At 41.1% G+C, this 23,042-nt stretch overlaps 1 protein-coding gene across 1 annotated transcript; it reads right to left on the reverse strand.

Annotated features, from left to right (window-relative positions):
• Positions 1–8,653: 8,653 nt before the first annotated feature.
• Positions 8,654–22,308, reverse strand: LOC106586429 (sterile alpha motif domain-containing protein 9). The gene is made up of 4 exons (XM_014173701.2): positions 21,955–22,308; positions 20,943–21,005; positions 20,767–20,837; positions 8,654–14,489 (listed from the first exon to the last, which is right to left on the reverse strand). The coding sequence occupies exon 4, from the start codon at positions 11,271–11,273 to the stop codon at positions 9,951–9,953; it is 1,323 nt and encodes a 440-aa protein (XP_014029176.2). The 5' UTR covers positions 11,274–14,489; positions 20,767–20,837; positions 20,943–21,005; positions 21,955–22,308; the 3' UTR covers positions 8,654–9,950.
• Between the last annotated feature and the right edge of the window lie 734 nt (positions 22,309–23,042).

Genomic DNA, 23,042 nt, shown 5'->3' on the forward strand with positions numbered 1-23,042 from the left:
ATAAATTATCGAGGTCAACCCCTCTCCTAGGGAAGGTGACATGTTCGATGCCAATATAACTTAGAGACGAAATCGAGTGGTTCGCTTCCAAAAAGTGGGCCGCAACTGGGTAAGTTGAGTTTTTGCACCGAATGGTGCTACGATGCCCCCCGAGATTTGTACTTTTAATTCACACTTTGTTTAACCAACATCATTTTTTACCACAAGTACAAGTTATAAGATAAATAACTGCCTTGGTGGAGCACGTGATAACACCTTTGATTGGGATCTGTTTCCCTGTTTGGGGGTGTTTGAAGGATCTACATTTATACGTGCCATTGCATTGAGCACAGCCATTCCACTTGTAGTTTCCATCCAGTAGGGGCGTAAATAGACGTTGTGCAGGGATATCTTGAGGTGGTAAATTAGAGTTTACCAATTGATCTCTGAGATTTCTGCCCCGCGAGAATACGACCAAGGGAAGGTCCGAAAACACATTACCGTGACTATCATCGGATCTTAGAATGTGCCAATGTTTGTGAACGATTCCCTTAATTTGTTCAGAGCACTTTGAATAGCGGGTAGTTAAAGGCAAGAATGCTTCTTTTTGCGAGACTGACCTTGAAAAAGGTCATGTCTTGTTTTATTTAGACATTTCTTAATGGCCGTATTAATCTGACCATTTTTGTACCCCATCTCCTTGAATTTTCTTTGCGTCTCAGCCATATTTCTGATAGTTTTTTGCTAATTGTTTTGATTCGACAGAATTGGCTGTAGGGCAAACTGTTTTTCAAGGAAAGTGGGTGACAACTATCAGCCCTCAACAAACTGTTACGATCAGTAGGTTTCCTGTAAAGCTCAGTATATAGAACATTATCTCCACACAAGATCAGAAGATCAAGAAAACTGATTTGACGTGTATCAGAGTGCATAGTAAATCTCAGATGCTCAGAACAGGAGTTAAAAAAAGCATGGGACATCTGGAGCTGTTTTGCATCATCCCTCCATAGAACAAAAATATCATCAATATACCCTTTCCAAATAATGATGTTAGGCAAGAAAACATTTTTGAGGATTGAAAATAGACTGTTTCTCCATGTAACCCATATACAAATTAGCGTAGTCAGGAGCCATGGAGGATCCCATAGCAGTACCCTTCGTCTGAATAAAGAAATCATTTAGAAACATGAAGTAGTTGTGTGTGAGTACTATTTCAGCCAATGTTATAATGCATGCACTGGAAGGTAGTTCATTAGGGTCACATCCCACAGGTTACATCCCTTATACATCCCACAAAATCTCCATTGAACATACCTCTTAGTCCAGGACTAGGCTGGAAAAAATATGTTTGGGAAATCTGTTTGAACTGATGAGGATCTCTTCCACCCATGTCCACAATATACCATGCTCTCTATCTTGACCACCTGCCACTGGGGGACCTCTCAGAGAAGATGGCTCTCCTTTAAAATGTAACTCCCCAGCAGATCAGCCACATCTATGGACAAGGACCTACTGGGATCCACATGCTGGTCTCTGATGTAGTGAGAATGTCTGGCAGTAGAGTTGTATTGTTTTTTATTTATGAGACCATTTCTAAAAACAAACACAGCTAAAGACATGTACAGAGTTCAGATGAAGGATATTCATATGAAGATTTGCTTTAGAAACTCAGATCGGGCTGTTACAGGTCCCTCTCCTTGGACCTTCTCTTCCAATGCATTTTGAGGAGGAGGGAAGAAAAGAGGACACAAGGTATCAAGGACATTTGGGATAGTGCCATGGAGAAGTACTAGGGGTTGCGGTCATGGGTAGTGTGTTTATATCAGTGAGTAGTGATACGGGTGGGGAACAGTGAGGAGTGCGTGCTAGGGTTTGAGGTCGTCATGTTATCTACTCCAGAGGCCCTGGGTTGGTTGTTTGTCCTCCTGTGCCCTGGGTTGGCTTAGGTTAGTAGGGCCTCAGGCTGGGGCCACAAATCTCTCTAATGGCCCTGTGTAAAAGGCAATTTCATGGAAACTCACTTATCATTGGCTGGTAGGGAACCCAGGAATGTAAGCCTATGGATGCAGATGCGAACTACAACAGGATCAACTCTCGCTCAGGCCTAGCTGTTATGGCCATGGCTGTTTCCATGCACTTGATTATGATGTCTAGTTACTGATTGACTGATAGATATTTGGGGCCTCTAAGCTCTGGGGCAACATAGCAGAAGGGCCCTTGAATACATAACACTGGTCATAATACTGTGAAGTAGATGACTACTACCAGCATCAACCAAAACCCAGATGAAGGCAGCCATCTGTCAAAACGTTGGTTAATTCATTAATAAATCAATTGGATCGGAGCAATAGAATGTGTGGCGACCTTCTTTTTCTTTCGAACTACCAGAATCATACCAATAGAGAGAAAGATACAGTATGTCATTTTAATATCACGTAACAAACGTCTTTCTCAGATGGTGCAGACCTTCACTGAGGAAACACGCTTTGTTATCAGAACTCTAAAAGGTAATATATTTCCCTCACTTAAATGCACAGAACCTTATGTAGATATGCAATTTTTATACTTATTAGATTTGTAAAAAAGACTAATAGTTTGTCCTGTTTGCCTTCTTTTTGCAGATGAAAATAATGATGGCTACCATGTTGTGTTGAAGTTACTAGAGGAAAGTTCTGGAGTGAATTGTTTCAGATCACTGTCCAAGTGTCTGGAACCTATAGGGCTTGTTGAGGAGCATTAGACTTTGTATCATTAAATGGTGCAATTCTATAGATTGTTCATAGCTCACCCTATATATAATTTCTGTCCGTTTTACTTTTGGTATTTTTTTATTTGTTATTAAGAGATTTTGATAAGATGTGTAATTAATTTATAAAGCATGGTTCCTTTTAAACATCTTTATTACTCCAGCAAAATTGACATATTTTTAAGTCAATACCATGAAAATCTATATAAAATCACAAAAGTTTGTCAAATATATCATAGTGTTGTTCAGAGAAATCCAAAATATACTACATTATTGGCCTTCCTTTGTTACAATCTCTAATTGTTGATTTGTTTGATGTTACATATTAGAAGGCAAACATTATTTTCTGCAGTATCAGTACATATTGTATTACAAATTGAGTGGGGACCAACTGTTTTGCAGGGGTTACACTAAAGTATTCATTCTTATACTTTGGTTTCGTTTTCAAATGATCATATCTTTCCTATCCACATGGTTTCTGTTTATACTAGTGTTTCAAAAATGATGCAAACTCTTTGTTTGCTTCATACCACAATTGCTTTACCGATTGAAACATTTTAATTAAAAGAATCCAGACAAATATTTCAGCCTCCAATACAAAACTACAGATAAGGCAAATTACCAAATAATATAGATGCTTCTGTTATTTATCTCCCATTTTATGTACAGCATATCAGTTCTTCCACATACCTGTCCTGAAATTGAAATATCTTGATATTGTCCAATATGTTAAGGAAAGGAGGGTTTTCGTAGTGGGGGGGACATATATCTTTTTTTTTTTTTATCCAGTCGGATAAACACTCCAAACAGCCTACCCGACCGACCACTCGGAGGCGTCCGCATGGTCCTAAAGCACACCGTTTTGTATCTCATCCCAATGATAAAACTGGGGGGGACAAAAATACAATTTCAGAATGTGGTGGGGACACATTCTGAAATATATAGCCTCGCTATTGTTATTTTACTGCTGCTCTTTAATTACTTGTCACTGATATTTCATTTTTTTTTTACTTAACACTTATTTTTCTTAAAACTCATTGTTGGTTAAGGGCTAGTAAGGAAGCATTTTGCTGTAAAAAAACAGGTCTACACCTGTTGTATTCGGCGCATGTGACAAATACAATTTTATTTGACATGTCCACAGTGAAAGTTGCGCCCCTGAATAAAGTATTACTAGCAATGCTTACATTTTTATGAAAGACCATCTTAAATTTAGACTTGACTGCCGTGACTGTGAGGATGTGATTTCATTCAACATCAAGTATTTTGCACTGCTCTGCACTATTCTTCTGAGTTCAATTTATTATTCAATGGCATGTGTTGATTTTGTTTATAACTCTGTCTCCAACTTGGGCTTCAGCTTTGTCCAGAATGCTTATAGTTTAGGATGGGGCCAGTCCTGGTAGGTCCTGGTGGTTGTCAGTCACCAGCCTGGCCAGTTTCAAGGTCAGACTTGACAACATGATTGCACATCTCACTCTAGTTCATTTTTGTACACTTTATATCTTGTCAAAAACACCTACCACAAGTTGTGGTGAAAGTATGTTGTACATTAATAAATAGAGTCAGACACACATTTTGGTAAATCTATGACAAAATGTATCTTTCTCTGTTTAGTATTACGCTTATGGCACTTCAATCAAATGTATTTATAAAGCCCTTTTTACATCAGCAGATGTCACAAAGTGCTATACAGAAACCCAGCCTAAATCCTCAAACAGCAAGCAATGCAGATGGAGAAGCACAGTGGCTAGGAAAAACTCCCTAGAAAGGCAGGAACCTAGGAAGATAGGAAGAAACCTAGAGAGGATTCAGGCTCTGAGGGTGACCAGTCCTCTTCTGGCTATGCCAGGTGTGGAGATTATATGAGTACATGGCCATTAAGGCCAGTTTGTTCTTCAAGATGTTCAAACATTCATAGATTACTGGCAGGGTTGTAGAGGCTACAACAAGTCATTACCTCAGGAGTAAATGTCAGTTGCCTTTTCATAGCCGAGCATTCAGAGGTCGAGACAGCAGATGAGAGAGAGAGAGAGTCAAAAACAGCCGGTCTGGGACAAGGTAGCATGTCCTGGGAACAGGTCAAGGTTCCATAGCCGCAGGCAGAACAGTTGAATCTGGAGCAGCAGCATGACCAGGTGGACTGGGGACAGCCAGGAGTCATCAGGCCAGGTAGTCCTGAGGCATGGTCCTAGTGCTCAGGTTCTCCGGGAGGGGTAGAGAAAGAGAGAATTAGAGGTAGCTTACTTAAATTCACACAGGACAACAGATAAGACAGGAGAATTACACCAGATATAACAAACTGACCCTAGCCCCCCAGCACATAGACTATTGCAGCATAGATACTGGAGGCTGAGACAGCGGGGTCGGGGGACACAGGGCCAACCAGGCAGGATATTACCCCACCCACTTTGCCAAAGCACAGCCCCCACACCACTAGAGGGATATCAACAGACCACCAACTTACTACCCTGAGACAAGGCTGAGTATAGCCCATAAAGATCTCCTCCACCGCACGAGCCCGAGGGGGTGCAAAACTAGACAGTAAGATAATGTCTGACTCAACCCACTCAAGTGACGCACCCCTCCTAGGGATGGCATGGAAGAGTACTAGTAAGACAGCGACTCAGCCCCCGAAATAGGGTCAGAGGCAGAGAATCCCAGTGGAGAGAGGGGAGCCGACCAGGCAGAGACAGCAAGGGCAGTTCATCGCTCCAGTGCCTTGCCGTTCACCTTCACACCCCTGGGCCAGACTACACGCAATCATAGGACCTACTGAAGAGATGAGTCTTCAGTAAAGACTTAAAGGTTGAGACCGAGTCTGCGTCTCGCACATGGATAGGCAGACCATTCCATAAAAATGTAGCTCTATAGGAAAAAGCCCTGCCTCCAGCTGTTTGCTTAGAAATTCTAGGGACAATAAGGAGGCCTGCGTCTTGTGACCGTAGCGTATGTGTAGGTATGTACTGCAGGACCAAATCGGATAGGTAGGAGCAAGCCCATGTAATGCTTTGTAGGTTAGCAGTTAAACCTTGATATCAGCCCTAGCCTTAACTGGAAGCTAGCACTGGAGTAATATGATCAAATTTTTTGGTTCTAGATCTCCAGCAGCCGTGTTAAGCACTAACTGAAGTTTATTTAGTGCTTTATCTGGGTAGCCGAGAGTAGAGCATTGCAGTAGTCTAATCTGGAAGTGGATTAGCATGGATTAGCTTTTCTGCATCATTTTTGGACCAAAAGTTTCTGATTTTTGCAACGTTACGAAGATGGAAAAAAGCTGTCCTTGAAATATTCTTGATATGTTTGTCAAAAGAGAGATCAGGGTCCACAGTTTTATTTGAGACAACTGTACAAAGATTAATTGTATACATTATTTGTATTCAGGAAGGCAGTGAGTTGCTGCGCAACAGCTTTTTCTCCAAATTTTGAAAGGAATGGGAGATTTGATATAGACCGATTTTATTTTTTTCCTACATTTTCCGGGTCAAGGTTAAGCTATTTCAAGAGAGGCTTTATTACTGCCACTTTTAGTGAGTTTGGTACACATCCGGTGGATAGGGAGCCATTTATTATGTTCAACATAGGAGGGCCAAGCACAGGAAGTAGCCTTTTCAGTAGTTTAGTTGGAATAGTGTCCAGTATGCAGCTTGAAGGTTTAGAGGCCATGGCTATTTTCATGAATGTATCAAGAGATGCAGGATTAAAAAACTTGTGTCTCCATTGATCCTAGGTCCTGGCAGTTCTGTGAAGACTCAGGACAACTGAGCTTTGGAGAAATACGCAGATTCAAAGAGGAGTCCGTAATGATCATGATCTTTTCATCGAAGAAGTTAATGAATTCATCACTGCTGAAGTGAAAGCCATCCTCTCTTAGGGAATGTTGCTTTTTAGTTAGCATTGTGACAGTATCAAAAATACATTTTGGATTGTTCTTATTCTCCTCAATTAGGTTGGAAAAATAGGATGATCGAGCAGCAGTGAGGGCTCTTCGATATTCACGGTACTGCCTTTCCAAGCTAGTCGGAAGACTTCCAGTTTGGTGTATCGCCATTTCCGTTCCAATTTTCTGGAAGCTTGCTTCAGGGCTCGGGTATTTTTTGTATAGCCGGGAGCAAATTTCTTGTGACAAATGTTTTTGTTTTTAGGGGTGCGACTGCATCTACGATATTAAGCAAGTTTAAATTTAGTTCCTCAGATAGGTGGTTAACCGATTTTTGTACTCTGACGTCCTTGGGTAGGTGGAGGGAGTCTGGAAGGTCATCTAGGAATCTTTGGGTTATCCGAGAATTTATAGCATGGCTTTTGATGATCCTTGGTTGGGGTCTGAGAAATTGCAATTGCAAACATGATAAGATGGTGGTCCGATAGTCCAGGATTATGAGAAAAAACAATTAGATCCACAATATTTATTCCATGGGACAAAACTAGACCCAGGGTATGACTGTGGCAATGAGTAGGTCCAGAGACATGTTGGGCAAAATCTCTGAGTTGATGATGGCTCCGGGTAATGGAGTCACCAATGACGAGGGTTTTCAATTTGTCTGAGCTTATGGTGGGAGGCTTCGGCGGCTCAGACCCCGTAACGCATGGAAGAGAGACCTGAGAAGGCTCGGCCTCAGACTCCGAATCGTAGCTTAATGGGGAGAACCGGTTGAAAGTTTCTGTAGGCTGAATGAGCGACACTGGTTGAGTATGCCAACAGCGTTTCTTTCCAGAAGCCTTGAGAAAATTGCCCGAATGCGCAGGGACATTTTTATTACTATCTGTACTTACTGGTGGCACAAATGCTGTTTCATCCTTTCCTACACTTAATTTGCTCATGCCTAACGATTGCATCTGAAGCTGGGCTTGCAACATGGCTATCCTCACCATAAGGCGATAGTTCTCCTGGAAATTATGAGTACTGCGAATGCAATTAGATGGCATAGTGTTAATGTTACTACTTAGCTTTTTCAACTGGTGGTCCTGTAGAACCATGTCCAGATAAAGTGTCTGGGGTGAAAAAGATTGAGCGAGGAAAAAAACTAAGACGTTGGTAATTGTGTTAAATGCAGATTTTGATTAAACGGTTATTAAAAGTAAGTTTGGCAGGTAGCCAAGTAACAACAAGCAGCACCTGGGACAAAACACCTCCAAAAAGTTTTTCTTATAGCCATAGCAAGGCATCCTAAGTTGTTGGCCTGAAGTGAGTGTGGACAGAAAGAAGGTCCATGATGATGGCCTGAGCCAAAGGTGTTCCTCTGTATTTAGGCTATCCTTACACCAATCTCTCCCTAACTTGGTCTCTAGCTTACCCAGCATGCCTGTAGCTGGTTTGGATCCTGGGGCCAGTTCAAGTAGATCCTGCTGGTGGCTGTCAGTTACCAGCCTGGCCAGCCTCAAGGTCAGACTTGACAACATGATTTGGTATCTCTCTCTCTCGAGCGCTTTCCCTGTGAAGTACTACATTCACTTTTGTAGCACAACACAAAAGTTGTGGTGAAAGTATGTTGTACATTAACAAATAACAAAAGCATCAGGAACATATTTTGATCAATGTATGACAAAATGTCTGTTTAGTGTTATCCATTAATAAGCTATTTGTATTTTATTGTAACAGAGTTATTGCATCAATATATTATAGTTCTCGCATGCTTGAACTGCACACCTTTTTATGGCAATTGTTGATAATGGGGCACCTCACCCTACCTCATCTAAAATAAGGGACACCCTAGGAGACAACTGATTACTTTAACACACCATATTATTTTACAACACTTTTTTTTTTAAATACCCCTTTTTCTCCCCAATTGGTATATATATATATGGCTAACTACCAATTGGGGAGAAAAAGGGGTATTTAAAAAAAAATGTGTTGTAAAATAATATGGTGTGTTAAAGTAATCAGTTGTCTATATATATATATATATATATATATATTATTTTTAATTTTTTTTTTTTTTTTTTTATTGGACATATAAAGAAACACAAAATACAAAATTGAACAGATACATCCTTTTACCCCATATATTGAACCACCTCCCTCCCTTTAACAACAAAAGCAGCATGCATACAAAAATAAAATACATTTACGATTGGAAATAATATATAAATATGCACACATACATGTACACATACACAAAAATAAAAAATATCACAGCATATTATCCCTTCCTTCCCACACCCTCCCGTATACCATTGGCCAAAATTCGTACTCCTGATCAATAGAAGGCAACTGTTCAAAAAAAGAAATTAAAGGCTGCCATCTCAAGAAAAAGTTAGCAGTACATCCTATTGAATTTTTTCTAAGTGTAGAAAAGACAGATCTTTCAACAAGGATGATGCAGTGGGAGATTTGAGGAGAGGGCTCAGAGGACAGCATAATGTCATATAATCTAGAAGTCAGACCTTGCCGACTTCACGGGAGGGACAAAATCTCCTTTAGCAACGTCTTGGGAGGTAGTTGAGGAAAGGTGGGAAAATGAGAGCGAACAAAGTTACGGGCTTGAAAATAGCGGAAAAGATTAGAATGAGCAAGATTAGATTTAGCTACGAGATCATTAAAACTGATAAACTTCCCATCTAAAAATACATCTTTGAAACAAACCAAACCTCTCTCACGCCACAAAACAAAAGCCTGGTGGAGTTGAGGGTAAAAATAGGTGGTTGTTACAGATAGGGCTTAGAGGAAAAGGGGCAGAAAGTCTAAAATGTTGCCGAAATTGTCTCCAGATCTTCAAAGTAGAGCGCACAATGGGGTTTCCCGTATACTTTGAAGGACACAAGGACAGTGCGGCACAAGCAAGAGCAGAAAGTGAGGATGATTGGCACTCAATTAGTATTTGGTAGCATTGCTTTTAAATTGTTTAACTTGGGTAAAACGTTTCGGGTAGCCTTCCACAATCTTCCCAATTAGTCTAAAGAAGGCCAGTTTTATTGCTGCTTTAATGAGAACAACAGTTTTCAGCGGTGCTAACATAATTGCAAAATGGTTTTCTAATGATCAATTAGCCATTTAAAATGATACACTTGGATTAGCTAACACAACGTGCCATTGGAACACAGTAGTGATGGTTGCTGTGTACGCCTATGTAGATATTCCATTAAAAAAATCAGCCGTTTCCAGCTACAATAGTCATTTACAACATTAACAATGTCTACACTGTATTTCTGATCAATTTGGTGTTATTTTAATGGACAAAAAAATGGTAGTGTATGTCTGACTTCGTATCAATTGGGCTCTTCTTCAATCGATGTCAAAAGCCAGTGGGCCCTTCATTGAGAAACCAATGAAAAATGATACTTTTGATCCCTGCTCTTTTCCATAGAGTTGACTTTTGTACATTGCACTGACTTCTATCTTTAAGCCTGCGTTCCTGGTATCTGCCAGAATGAATTTCCTTTGTACCTCTCCTGTCACCCTGCAAAGGAGCTCATTGACTCTCTCATGCTTCCATATTTTGCCATTTGTCCCAAGTGAATCAACGTCTTCTTCTGGTCTTACACACCACATGATTTCCCTAAGGGAAACTAGGCCAGTATAGCCCGGCTTCTTCCCCAAGAAGAAATGGACAACAGGCAACTTTCCATTGTAAACAGATTTCATCTCGTTCCTGTATGATATCCTCATCTGTGACGCATAGCTTCCCAACTTCTGAGATTCTGGTTGTGACATGATCTGTTTTGGCCACAGCAGAGCTACAGCAATGAAGTGCAGTGCTAATCTTTCACCATATGGGATTTGACCTTTAAGAACTTGGAAAAGAAGATCAATGAGGGTCTGATACGGGCGAAGGTGTTGAGATTCAGGTTTGACACAGCTTAGCACAACATTGGCATAGATGAAATTGACCATTTCTCTAACACTCCTTTCAGGAGCTTTACTCAGAATGAAGTCATACTGCAGGACTATCTCTTGCATTACGTCACCTGAGGTATTGTTGGAGAGGCAATCCAGAATCCCAGAATGAGTATCAGCTTTTCTACTTTCCAAAAATTGCCTTCCCTTGTGAATGTGGATGCTGATTTTCAGGTTCTTGTTTTTCATTAATTCTGTGGAATCTGTCTTGCAAAAGAGGTCACTGTATCTTTGAAAGCACTGGAAGAGCTCCTGTCGAGTTCTTTCCTCTTGACTGTCTTTCAGGGTGAACCTGGGACGCAAGTTGACATAAAAGCTGTCAAGAAAATCAAAGTGCCTCTTCATGCGAGGTCTAAGGTTGTACAGAAGATCTTCAAATTCACGGAGAATGTAGTAATATGAGGCATGTTTGTTATGTCTGGAATCTTTCCTCGCAACTTTTTGGATTGTAATTTTGCCAGAGAGAACTTCACTGAGAATGTCATGACGGACATTGCCTAAAGAAAACACTGGACATTTTTCCAGTATTTTGATGATGATGACTGCAACTTGAATTTCTCCAAGGCACCCTGCAGTGTTGAAAGGGTTGTTGTCTCTCTTGTTTTGTACTCTCTGAGTAGCCTCCTTCTTTGCAATTTCCTGTGTATCCCTGAAGGCTTCTGTTGCCGACTGGGCCATTCTAAGATAGCCTTTGAGCTTTTCAGGTTTCATGGGATCTTCTTTGTCACTTTGTATTGCACTCTTTAGCTCATGCTTGATCACTTGTGCAGATGTGTCAGAAATGTAGGAGTTATCTCTGGAAAGATCTTTCGCTTTCTTTGCCCAGTCCTTTGCCTCCCTGAAATCCCTTTTCTTCAGGTATTGGTATCTGGCAAGAAGCTGAGAGATGACAGCATCTTTGTCAAAGCGCTTGGCTGCATTGAATAGCACATTTTCTTCAACACCTGGTGTTTCCTTTGCAATATCCTGGATGAGAGGTGAAAACTGAGAATCTTCACCCTTGACTTAGTGATGTCTTTTCACTAACATGGTGTGAACATCCTTCATGAGTTTATCTTTGCCCTGTACGCACTCATAAAGCATGTCTGTGTTGAGCAGTAGATCAGTGATCTCAGCTTTGGTTACACTGTATGTGGTTGTAAGCTCCTTCAAACAGTGCACGGCCATGCTTGAGTGGATCATTCTCACTGCCTCGAATACAACCTTAGCCTCCTCTGTGCAGCAGGTCACTAGAGTGGAAAACTTCCCAAATCCAACCTTAACATCGGCGGATCCACTATGTGGCTTGGTCTGGAGGCCAAGAAACTCTTCACAGAGAGAGACTGAGAGTGTTGCACCCTTGCAGTAGACATTCAACAAGACCAGAACAGCAATGAGTTGTGCATGTTTGTGATTTATGTTGAAGCTCTTTAGGGTGTTTCGAGCCACACCCTGTATATACTCGGGTGAAAAGTTCTTCTTCATGATCATGAAAGCGTAGAATGTGTCTGCATTCTTGTAGGTCTTCTCAATCTCCTCCAGTTTTTTCTCGAACTGCCTCTGCTCCAATTCAGAGAGGTTATTACCAATAAACACAGTGTCTTCAGTTGATTCAGTCTTCTCCCAAGACTCAGCCCTCATGCAATTGAGTAGAATGACCTGCGGGGACCTAGATCCAATGTCCTTCTTGACACATTCCTTCTCAATGAGCTGCTGCAAATCATATGCGTCATCCATCTCCTCAAAGTCATCTAGCATGAGCAACACAGGAATCCGGGACGATTGTTCTGTTGTCTCATACATCAGTAGCTTGACCACCTGCTCGGCAACAACAACATGATCAGCGGTTCTGTCCCTCAGAACAGCACAACGGAACTTGTCTTTCAGTGCCCATAATATATGCATGGCTAGTGTAGTTCCACCACATCCTGGGACATGCAAAAGTTTGAAGGACACACAAGCTTTTCTCAAAGAGCTCAAAGCTGGTAGGACAGTGTTCATGATGAAGTCGAACTTGTCCCGTTTGATGAATGGCATGGATCCTGGCTGCTCAGAGAAATAGAAGTTCCACCATGACACCTTTCCTCCTTTGTAGAACTTCTCCTGTATGAGGGCCTTATCTTCATTTCCTCCCTCACACTGATTCACACACAGAATATTCAGGATGTCCAGGCTGCCCTCTTCTTTCTTTTTTAACATCACTTTGCTGCCTCCTCCACAGGGTAGGAAACGGCTGGATTTCCGGTTGTCTGACCACAGGCTGAGGACGGTGCCGTTAACCTCAGCAAAACTGAGCTCATAGATTGATCTTTTTTTAATGTCTAATCCATAGCGGGATTCAATCAGGTCCCTCCAGCAGGTGAATGCTTCTTCATTTTCACAGATGCAAAGTATTTGCTCTGTTCCTCTGAGCTCCTGCCAGAATGTGCTGAATGTCTCAAGTAGAGGGTCCATTTTCTCACTCACAGTAGACAGCAATATGAAAATAACCAGGAATCTCTTGTGTGGTAGCACATCTTTCCGGCACAGGAATGAAATCACATTTCGTACAGACGCTCCTTTCTCTATTAACCATTCATCTACATCTGAAGGTATCTCTTTTTCGATACCCCCATTGCAGAGGATCCAGCTGGTGTTTCGAGTCAGTTTTAGCTTGCTAGCAATGTCTTTGACAGGCTCTGTGATTTTATATTGTACTGGCAAGTGGACATTTATTGTACTCTGGTCTTCAAAGTGCTTCATCAATCCATGTTTTGTCGACTCAGGGTCAAAGTCCAAAACAGCAGTTGGGTTCAGTTCAGGAATAAATCCCAGGGATTCCAATTGAACTAAATGTGATTTGTTGGTCACTATCAAATACCGCTCAAAGTGGGACTTGTCTAAGGATTGGGATCCACCTGTTATCATTTCACTTAGTCTGGAGCCCTGGACACTACTTTTAACCACACTAAGGCGATTTTCCTCTGCTTGTTTTCTTAGCTGTGACAGCTGTGACACATTGTCGACAAACCTATTGTATTCTTCTTTTGGCTTGGCAGAAGTGGTTAGTGCAAGGAGATCCCTGCTGCTGCTGTGATCACGAATGAAGAATCGTTTTTTCTCTTCTTTCTCTGTTTCTTTGTTTTCGGACTTCCTCTTTAATTTCCTTGTCTTCAAGCTGAAAACGTGATAGATGTTCTCTTGACAGATCACAAAGTCTGGCACGATGTCCACTTCTATCACATATTTCTCTGATGATGTCATATCAGGATTGAGAACCTCAACAAATCGAGGTGGTTTGATGCACATCTTGGCTGTCTGGATATGTTTATATTCAAAATTACCCTCAATGGCTTTTGGTAGAGCATTGACATATGCCTCTTTGTCCATTACGCTAACTCCCAAAACTTGTCCATGAACATAGTCTGGCTTGTCACCAACTCCAAAATGTATGGTGCCATTAGTGCGGCTATTCATGCAGGCTGCTGCAAATCGAATAACCTCATCAGTGAACTTGTTCATTTTGCTCTCCACAGCTGCCTCTGACATATGGATGTATGCTTTATATTCATGACAGGGTTCGATATAGTCTGATGCACCTGATTCTGTTACATCAAGAACGCTGTTCACCTTGTATCTGCAGGCATCATGGTGTCGATGAAAAGGGTACGGCTTGCACGGTCTCCCAGACTGATTTGTTGTTGGGCTACTCAACTGCTCTTTCTTAAATTTCAAATGTTCATCCCTCTTGTGAATGATCAACTTTGCAGGCCCCAGTGTGACACCCACCCCTAGTAAATCAGATTTTTCTAAAAGTAAAAGACTAGGCCCATTAATGTTCTGCTGAAACAAGATATCTGCAAATTCACCATCCACACAAGCCTCGTTGAGAGCCCATTGTTTCACGTGATGTTTATTCCAATCCTTAATTTCATCTGGCAGGTCAGTTGGTTTGCCTTCCTCTTCATTCTGAAAAAAAATAGGCTGATTTGATTGAAATTCATAAGCTGTATAGATGTTAACAACAAAATCGTTCACAATTGAGCAGGTTTACTCAACATTTGTTCGTGTTTTAGCGCATATTCAGTTCTCCCCACAAGCCAAACATAACAGATGTGAATACTACTGCAATGAGTGTGCAAAGCTGTCATCAAGGCAAAGGGTGGCTATTTGAAGAATCTCAAATATAAAATATATTTTGATTTGTTTAACACTCTTTTAGTTACTACATGATTCCATATGTGTTATTTCATAGTTGTGATTTCTTCACTATTATTCTACAATGTAGAAAATTGTAAAAATAAATAAAAATCCTTGAATGAGTAGGTGTTCTAAAACTTTTGACCGGTAGTGTATATTTTTGAGTTGAAGTCGGAAGTTTACATACACCTTAGACATTTAAACTCAGTTTTTCAAAATTCCTGACATTTAATCCTGGTAAAAAATTCCCTGTCTTAGGTCAGTTAGGATCACCGCTTTATTTTAAAATTGTGAAATGTCAGAATAATAGTAGAGAGAATTATTTCTTTCAGCTTTTATTTCTTTCATCACATTCCCAGTGGGTCAGAAGTTTACATACACTCAATTAGTATTTGGTAGCATTGCCTTTAAATTGTTTCACTTGGGTCAAACGTTTCGGGTAGCCTTCCACAAGCTTCCCACAATAAGTTGGGTGAATTTTGGACCATTCCTCCTGCCAGAGCTGGTGTAACTGAGTCAGGTTTGTAGGCCTCCTTGCTCACACACACTTTTTCAGTTCTGCCCACACATTTTCTATAGGATTAAGGTCAGGGCATTGTGATGGCCACTCCAATACCTTGACTTTGTTGTCCTTCAGCCATTTTTCCACAACTTTGGAAGTATGCTTGGGGTCAATGTCCTTTTGGAAGACCCATTTGCGACCAAGCTTTAACTTCCTGACTGATGTCTTGAGATGTTGCTTCAATATATTTGTCCTGCCTCATGATGCCATCTATTTTGTGAAGTGCACCAGTCCCTCCTGCAGCAAAGCACCCCCACAACATGATGCTGCCACCCCCGTGCTTCACGGTTGGGATGGTATTCTTCGGCTTACAAGCCTCCCCCTTTTTCCTCCTAACATAACGATGGTCATTATGGCCAAACAGTTCTATTTTTGTTTCATCAGACCAGAGGACATTTCTCCAAAAAGTACGATCTTTGTCCCCATGTGCAGTTGCAAACAGTAGTCTGGCTTTTATATGGCGGTTTTGGAGCAGTGGCTTCTTCCTTGCTGAGCGGTCATTCAGGTTATGTCGATATAGGACTTGTTTTACTGTGGATATAGATACTTTTGTAGCTGTTTCCTCCAGCATCTTCACAAGGTCCTTTGCTGTTGTTCTGGGATTGAATTGCACTTCTCGCACCAAAGTACGTTCATCTCTAAGAGACAGAACGTGTATCCTTCCTGAGCGGTATGACGGCTGTGTGGTCTCATGGTGTTCATACTTGCATACTATTGTTTGTACAGATGAACGTGGTACCTTCAGGTGTTTGGAAATTGCTCCCAAGGATGAACCAGACTTGTGGAGGTCTACAATTCTTTTCTGAGTTCTTGGCTGATTTCTTTGGATTTTCCCATGATGTCAAGCAAAGAGGCACTGAGTTTGAAGGTAGGCCTTGAAATACATCCACAAGTACACCTCCAATTGACTCAAATGATGTCAATTAGCCTATCAGAAGCTTCTAAAGCTATGACATCATTTTCTGGAATTTTCCAAGCTGGTTGAAGGCACAGTCAACTTAATGTATGTAAACTTCTGACCCACTGGAATTGTGATACAGTAAATTATAAGTGAAATAATCTGTCTGTAAACAATTGCTGGAAAAATTACTTGTGTCATGCACACAGTAGATGTCCTAACCGACTTGCCAAACCTATACTTTGTTAACAAGAAATTTGCGGAGTGGTTGAAAAACGAGTTTTAATGACTCCAACCTAAGTGTATGTAAACTTCCGACTTCAACTACATATATAAGTTTATATATATATATATATATATATATATATATATATATATATATATATATATATATATATATATATATATATTAACTGTATATATATATATAAACTCAGCAAAAAAATAAACATACCCTTTTCAGGACCCTGTCTTTCAAAGATAATTCGTAAAATCCAAATAACTTCACAGATCTTCATTGTAAAGGGTTTAAACACTGTTTTCCATGCTTGTTCAATGAACCATAAACATTTAATGAACATGCACCTGTGGAACGGTCATTAAGACACTAACAGCTTACAGACGGTAGGCAATTAAGGTCACAGTTATGAAAACTTAGGACACTAAAGAGGCCTTTCTACTGACTCTGAAAAACACCAAAAGAAAGATGCCCAGGGTCACTGCTCATCTGCATGAACGTGCCTTAGGCATGCTGCTGAGGAAGGCAGATGTGACCAGGGCAATAAATTGCAATGTCCATACTGTGAGACACCTAAGACAGCGCTACAGGGAGACAGGACGGACAGCTGATCGTCCTCGCAGTGGCAGACCACGTGTAACAACACCTGCACAGGATCAGTACATCCGAACATCACACCTGTGGGACAGGTACAGGATGGCAACAACAACTGCCCGAGTTACACCAGGAATGCACAATCCCTCCATCAGTGCTCAGACTGTCCGCAATAGGCTGAGAGAGGCTGGACTGAGGGCTTGTAGGCCTGTTGTAAGGCAGGTCCTCACCAGACATCACCGGCAACAACGTCGCCTATGGGCACAACCCCCCCCGTCGCTGGACCAGACAGGACTGGCAAAAAGTGCTCTTCACTGACGAATCACAGTTTTTTCTCACCAGGGGTGATGGTCGGATTCACGTTTAACGTCGAAGGAATGAGCATTATACCGAGGCCTGTACTCTGGAGCAGGATCGATTTGAAGGTGGAGGGTCCGTCATGGTCTGGGGCGGTGTGTCACAGCATCATCGGATTGAGCTTGTTGTCATTGCAGGCAAGCTCAATGCTGTGCGTTACAGGGAAGACATCCTCCTCCCTCATGTGGTACCTTTCCTGCAGGCTCATCCTGACATGACCCTCCAGCATGACAATGCCACCAACTATACTGCTCGTTCTGTGCGTGATTTCCTGCAAGACAGGAATGTCAGTGTTCTGCCGTGGCCAGCGAAGAGCCCGGATCTCAATCCCATTGAGCACGTCTGGGACCTGTTGGATCAGAGGGTGAGGGCTAGGGCCATTCCCACAGAAATGTCCGGGAACTTGCAAGTGCCTTGGTGGAAGAATGGGGTATCATCTCACAGCAAGAACTGGCAAATCTGGTGCAGTCCATGAGGAGGAAATGCACTGCAGTACTTAATTCAGCTGGTGGCCACACCAGATACTGACTGTTACTTTTGATTTTGACCCCCCCTTTGTTCAGGGACACATTATTCCATTTCTGTTAGTCACATGTCTGTGGAACTTGTTCAGTTTATGTCTCATCTTGTAATGTTCATACAAATGTTAAGGTCTACAATTTTGTTTCTGGTGTCCTTTGACAGCTCTTTGGTCTTGGCCATAGTGGAGTTTGGAGTGTGACTGTTTGAGGTTGTGGACAGGTGTCTTTTATACTGATAACAAGTTCAAACAGTTGCCATTAATACAGGTAATGAGTGGAGGACAGAGGAGCCTCTTAAAGAAGAAGTTACAGGTCTGTGAGAGCCAGAAATCTTGCTTGTTTGTAGGTGACCAAATACTTATTTTCCACCATAATTTGCAAATAAATTCATAAAAAATCCTACAATGTGATTTTCTGGATTTTTTTTCTCATTTTGTCTGCCATAGTTGAAGTGTACCTATGATGAAAATTACAGGCCTCTCTCATCTTTTTAAGTGGGAGAACTTGTACAATTGGTGGCTGACTAAATACTTTTTTGCCCCAGTGTATATAGAGTCTCAAAACTGACAGAATCTGTCATTGATGTCTTTGGGGGAAGAGAGTAATTCCCCAGATGCAGATTGAACTTTGCGAATCATTCGGTCACTCACATTTTTTCAAAGTTGTCTGGCGAGTAATTTGTGTGGTTTGTCACCGAACTAAAAATATTTTTGCTTGGCATAGAGAAAAGATTTTGCAATTTTAGCTGAGAGAATCTGATTATATTCAAATTTTAAAAAGGTCATTTTTTTATGTTTCTCCATAAATGGATGGCTAGCAATCTCCCTATCCAGTAAGTTAATTTGTCCCTCCAGTTCTACCAATTTTCCTCTGTTTTGCCTACTCCTGGCAGTCTGAAAGGAGATGATACAGCCACTCAAATAAGCCTTCAGTGTTTCCCACAATAATGCTGGGAAGTCTCTGTGTTGTCGTTGGTATCAAAGAAAAATGTAGGTTAGTATGGGAGATATCTGGAATCAGGGCAAGGACTCTTTTGAAAAAAGAGGGGTTATCAATGTTTGGCCCATAGATATTTAGTAGAGTTACAGAAGTAGAGTGGATCTCTCCTATTACGATCACATAACGACCCTCTTTATCCGCAATAGTGGTTTTATGTAGAAAGGGAATTCCTTTCGTACCAGAATCGCTGTGCCTGTCGTTTTGGCAGAGAAGTTAGAGTGATACACTTGCCCCACCCACCTACATTTAAGTCTGCTATGAGAATTGTTTTTCAGATGGGTTTCTTGCAAAAATAGAATATCAGACGAGACTGCTTTCAAGTGGGCTAGGACCTTGCCTCTCTTAATTGGTTTGTTTAAACCCTTGACATTCCAGGAAGTGAATGTAAGCCCCGCCCTCCTCTTGTTTGTAGTTCCTATGGTGGCCTGCATAACATGTAACTCAATAAAAAGGTAAGAAAACGCACCAAACCATCATGATCAGCATATGTAGCACCTACACCCGAGCAGTATCCAACCAACCCCTCCCCCCCTGCAAGCACCTTTACTCTCCACCCTGTTCCCCTACTTTCCCCAACATTTCCCCCCCCCCCCCCTCCCCATCAACCCACATTTAACAGACATACACATAATTCTTAGTCTTGCAGGGAAGAGCAAGGCTGGATGAAGATGGAGTTTGTAGAGTTTGGTCATGACATCTCTGTAGGCGACGCGGTGCTTTGCCACATCGGGCGCATAATCCTCATAGACATGGAAGGGGTGCCCTTTATGTAACAGGTTGCCCCTCAATCGAGCCTCGCACAGGATAAGATCCTTGGTCTTGAAACTGTGACAACAGATGATTACTGGGCGAGGACGTTGGCCCGGTCCAGGCACTGGGACAAGGGCGCGATGTGCACGGTCCAGCTGGGGATCCGAAGCCAAAACATCTGATCCCATTGCATCCTTCAATAGCTTGGCGAAGAAGTCGGTGGGGCGAGAGCCAGCCTCTATCCCCTCTGCCAGCCCAACAACGCAAAGGTTATGACGTCTGGATCGGCCCTCCAGGTCGACCACTTTCACAGAAAGCCTCTGCACACTATCCTGCAATGACGTGCATAGCTTCTCTAACTCGTCGATCCTACCAACGTTGAATTCAGAAGCTTTCTCAAGGTCCACAATACTCTGGCTCTGCGAAGCGACCGTTCGAATGGTGCTCTTGATTTTGGTGTCCAGTTCAGCAATAGTAGCCTTAAGATCCTCAGCTATAGCAACACGTAGTTCTCCCAGAGCCCGGGTAAGTTCTGTAAGTGACACGTTGTTACCTGTGCCTTCCGCCATGTCTGTCTCGTTGTTTGGCGGGGAGTAGGCCTCCGATGTGGATTTATTGTCCTTTGGTCGCTTATTACTCGACATTTTCACATAGAAAGTTAAAATATTGTATTAGAAAGAAATGTTTGTTGTAAAAAGTGCCATAAAGTAGGTTATGTTAGATTATTTCGCAAAAAAGTTGCAGGAGCCTCTCACACACAGCCGTTCACTCCAACATGCTAGCTCCGCCCAAACATTAAACATTTCTACACTGTATTTCTGATCAATTTGATGTGATTTTAATGGACCAAAAACATTTGCTTTTCTTTCAAAAACAAGGACATTTCTAAGTGACCCCAAACTTTTCAACAGTAGTGTATATATACAGTACCAGTCCAAAGTTTGGACACACCTACTCATTCAAGGTTTTTTCTTTATTTTTACTATTTTTACTCAACATTGTAGAATAATAGTGATGACATCAAAACTATGAAATAACACATATGGAATCATGTAGTAACCAGAAAAAAGTTAAACTGGTACAGTAAATATTATTCTTATTTTTGTTATGAATTAGATATTAAATACCTCCATTTGGACTTGTTCAGCCTTACTGAAATCCTTTGGATCCTTGTCACTGAACTGGTTTCTCAGTCAAACTGATGGAAAAATTGAAAAATTGTTTAGTACATGAAATGCAATATAGTCAGTCACCCATTGAATAAGCCAGAGAGAAATACCATTAAACAAAAACCGTGATTTACCACTTTGTTTTCTGTCTTCACCATTTCTGCATAACTGCTGTGCTGCTGTGTTGCTGCAACATGCTGTAAACATAAAACCAGGAGGGGTAGATTATATTACTGTGAAACTGTCTAAAGATACCACCACAAACATTGTAACCAAGGTGTGGCGCACTCGCTGATCCAATCGCTTAAATGCCCCTCATTACAGACACAACCAGTTCAATTCATATATTAAATCATGAAGTGAAACAAAAGTGAAATGAAGCAATTCAGTTTGGATTCAGTCTCTGAATGCCTACTATAGCAGCCACTCTGTATAAGGCAAGATGTGGTTGTGAAAATCAGGTGGTGCAGGAGAGAACAGACAAAACCGCAAATGTACATCTGATTTAAAAAATGCATTACTTTTACCATGTCATTTCTAAGTACCAAGTAAATACCATGTAACACAAATACAATCTTAACTGCTGTTCAGTAGTCATTTCAATTAAGATTAATTGATTCTTAAAATATATAATTTAGGCCCATGTAAACAAACTGCCTTCTTGTTCAAAATATGTGTAAACATGTTGATCTCATGGGCTGTCCATCATTGCATCCATACCAGCTCTATCTATCAATTTGAGAGTGGTTACATTTCTCCAGACCCATTTCTCACTTTTATAGCAAGTGTGGCAGGGCTGCATCTTGGCTGAAACACGAACTAAGAGTGTTGAGGCGTTAATTATTTAACTAAGAGTGTTGAGGCTTTAATTCTTTTAAAAAGTAGTGTAGGCCACCACTTTTACTATAGTTTAGGCTTTATATGTTAGGCTTCTCAAGTTTAATATGCATCATGTCATTGATTTTCATAATGCACGAAAATCGGTTCAAATAGGCGTTTTAATGGCATTAACAATATAAATGTTGTAATATCCGGATAATGTATAGCATAACTGCAAGAGGTGTTCAATACTTAAGACTGAACATATTTTATAATGTAAAACGTTGTCTATGTAGCCTATAACGTTACGTTAAACCGCAAACTTACCTTTCATTATTATAGCTTTCCTGACAGCAACATGAAATAGTTTGCCGGTCTCACTGGTAAGCAGAAAGGATGGTCGGTGTGGAAATTGTTCGAAAGAGAATAAACCTAAGAATGCTGAAGATGGGGAGGGCGGTCTGCTGGCAATTTGTCAAGCTTTTGACTTCGCTGAAATATAGTGTAAACAATAGCAAGTCTTTCCAAACCAATTAAATTGAAACACTAGTATAGAAATATTACAGATTTTCAAAGACTTGGTTGAAATAGGTATTTTAAACGAGTATGTGTTATACTGAAAAAAATGGCATGAGGAGGTTGGCTTTAGCTGTCCGTCTGTTCTGGAAAAGTTGTATTCCCTTCCTTCGATTTCCTCAATTCGGCGCGTTTCAGTTGAAACGAAACTTAATTTGAGGTGTATCTCACTCGTAAAAAGTGGCTTCCTCAATCTCCTCATCTTCAGTGCTACATCTGTTCTACTGATCTGAAAGGAGAGGATATGCACTGTTGATGTAGTGCTGTATGTTTTATCCCCTGTTCTCTACACAAATTATATGGAAATCCAGACTAGGGATCTACTTTGCAAACATACAGTAAATCAAATGTTTGGACACACCTAAACCTACAAAGGTTTTTCTTTATTTTGACTATTTTCTACATTGTAGAATAATAGTAAAGACATCACAACTAAGAAATAACACAGAATCATGTAGTAACCAAAAAAAGTGTTAAACAATTCAAAATATATTTTATATTTGAGATTCTTCAAATAGCCACCCTTTGCCTTGATGACAGCTTTGCACACTCAGCATTCACTCAACCAGCTTCACCTGGAATGTTTTTCCAACAGTCTTGAAGTTTCCACATATGCTGAGCACTTGATGGATGCTTTTCTTTCAATCTGCAGTCCAACTCATTCCAAAACATCTCAATTCGGTTGAAGTCAGGTGATTGTGGTGGCCAGGTAATCTGATCCAGCACTCCATCACTCTCCTTCTTGGTCAAATAGCCCTTCCACAGCCTCGAGGTGTCCTGTTGAAAAACAAATGATAGTCCCACTAAATGCAAACCAGATGGGATGGCGTATTGCTGCA

The sequence above is a fragment of the Salmo salar genome, chromosome ssa25, assembly GCF_905237065.1.
Source record: "Salmo salar chromosome ssa25, Ssal_v3.1, whole genome shotgun sequence".
NCBI classification, from domain to species: Eukaryota; Metazoa; Chordata; class Actinopteri; order Salmoniformes; family Salmonidae; genus Salmo; species Salmo salar.

What these genes read in the sequence shown, in the direction of transcription:
- LOC106586429 (XM_014173701.2), bottom strand. Translation starts at nt 11,273, where the DNA reads ATGAAACCTGAAAAGCTCAAAGGCTATCTTAGAATGGCCCAGTCGGCA.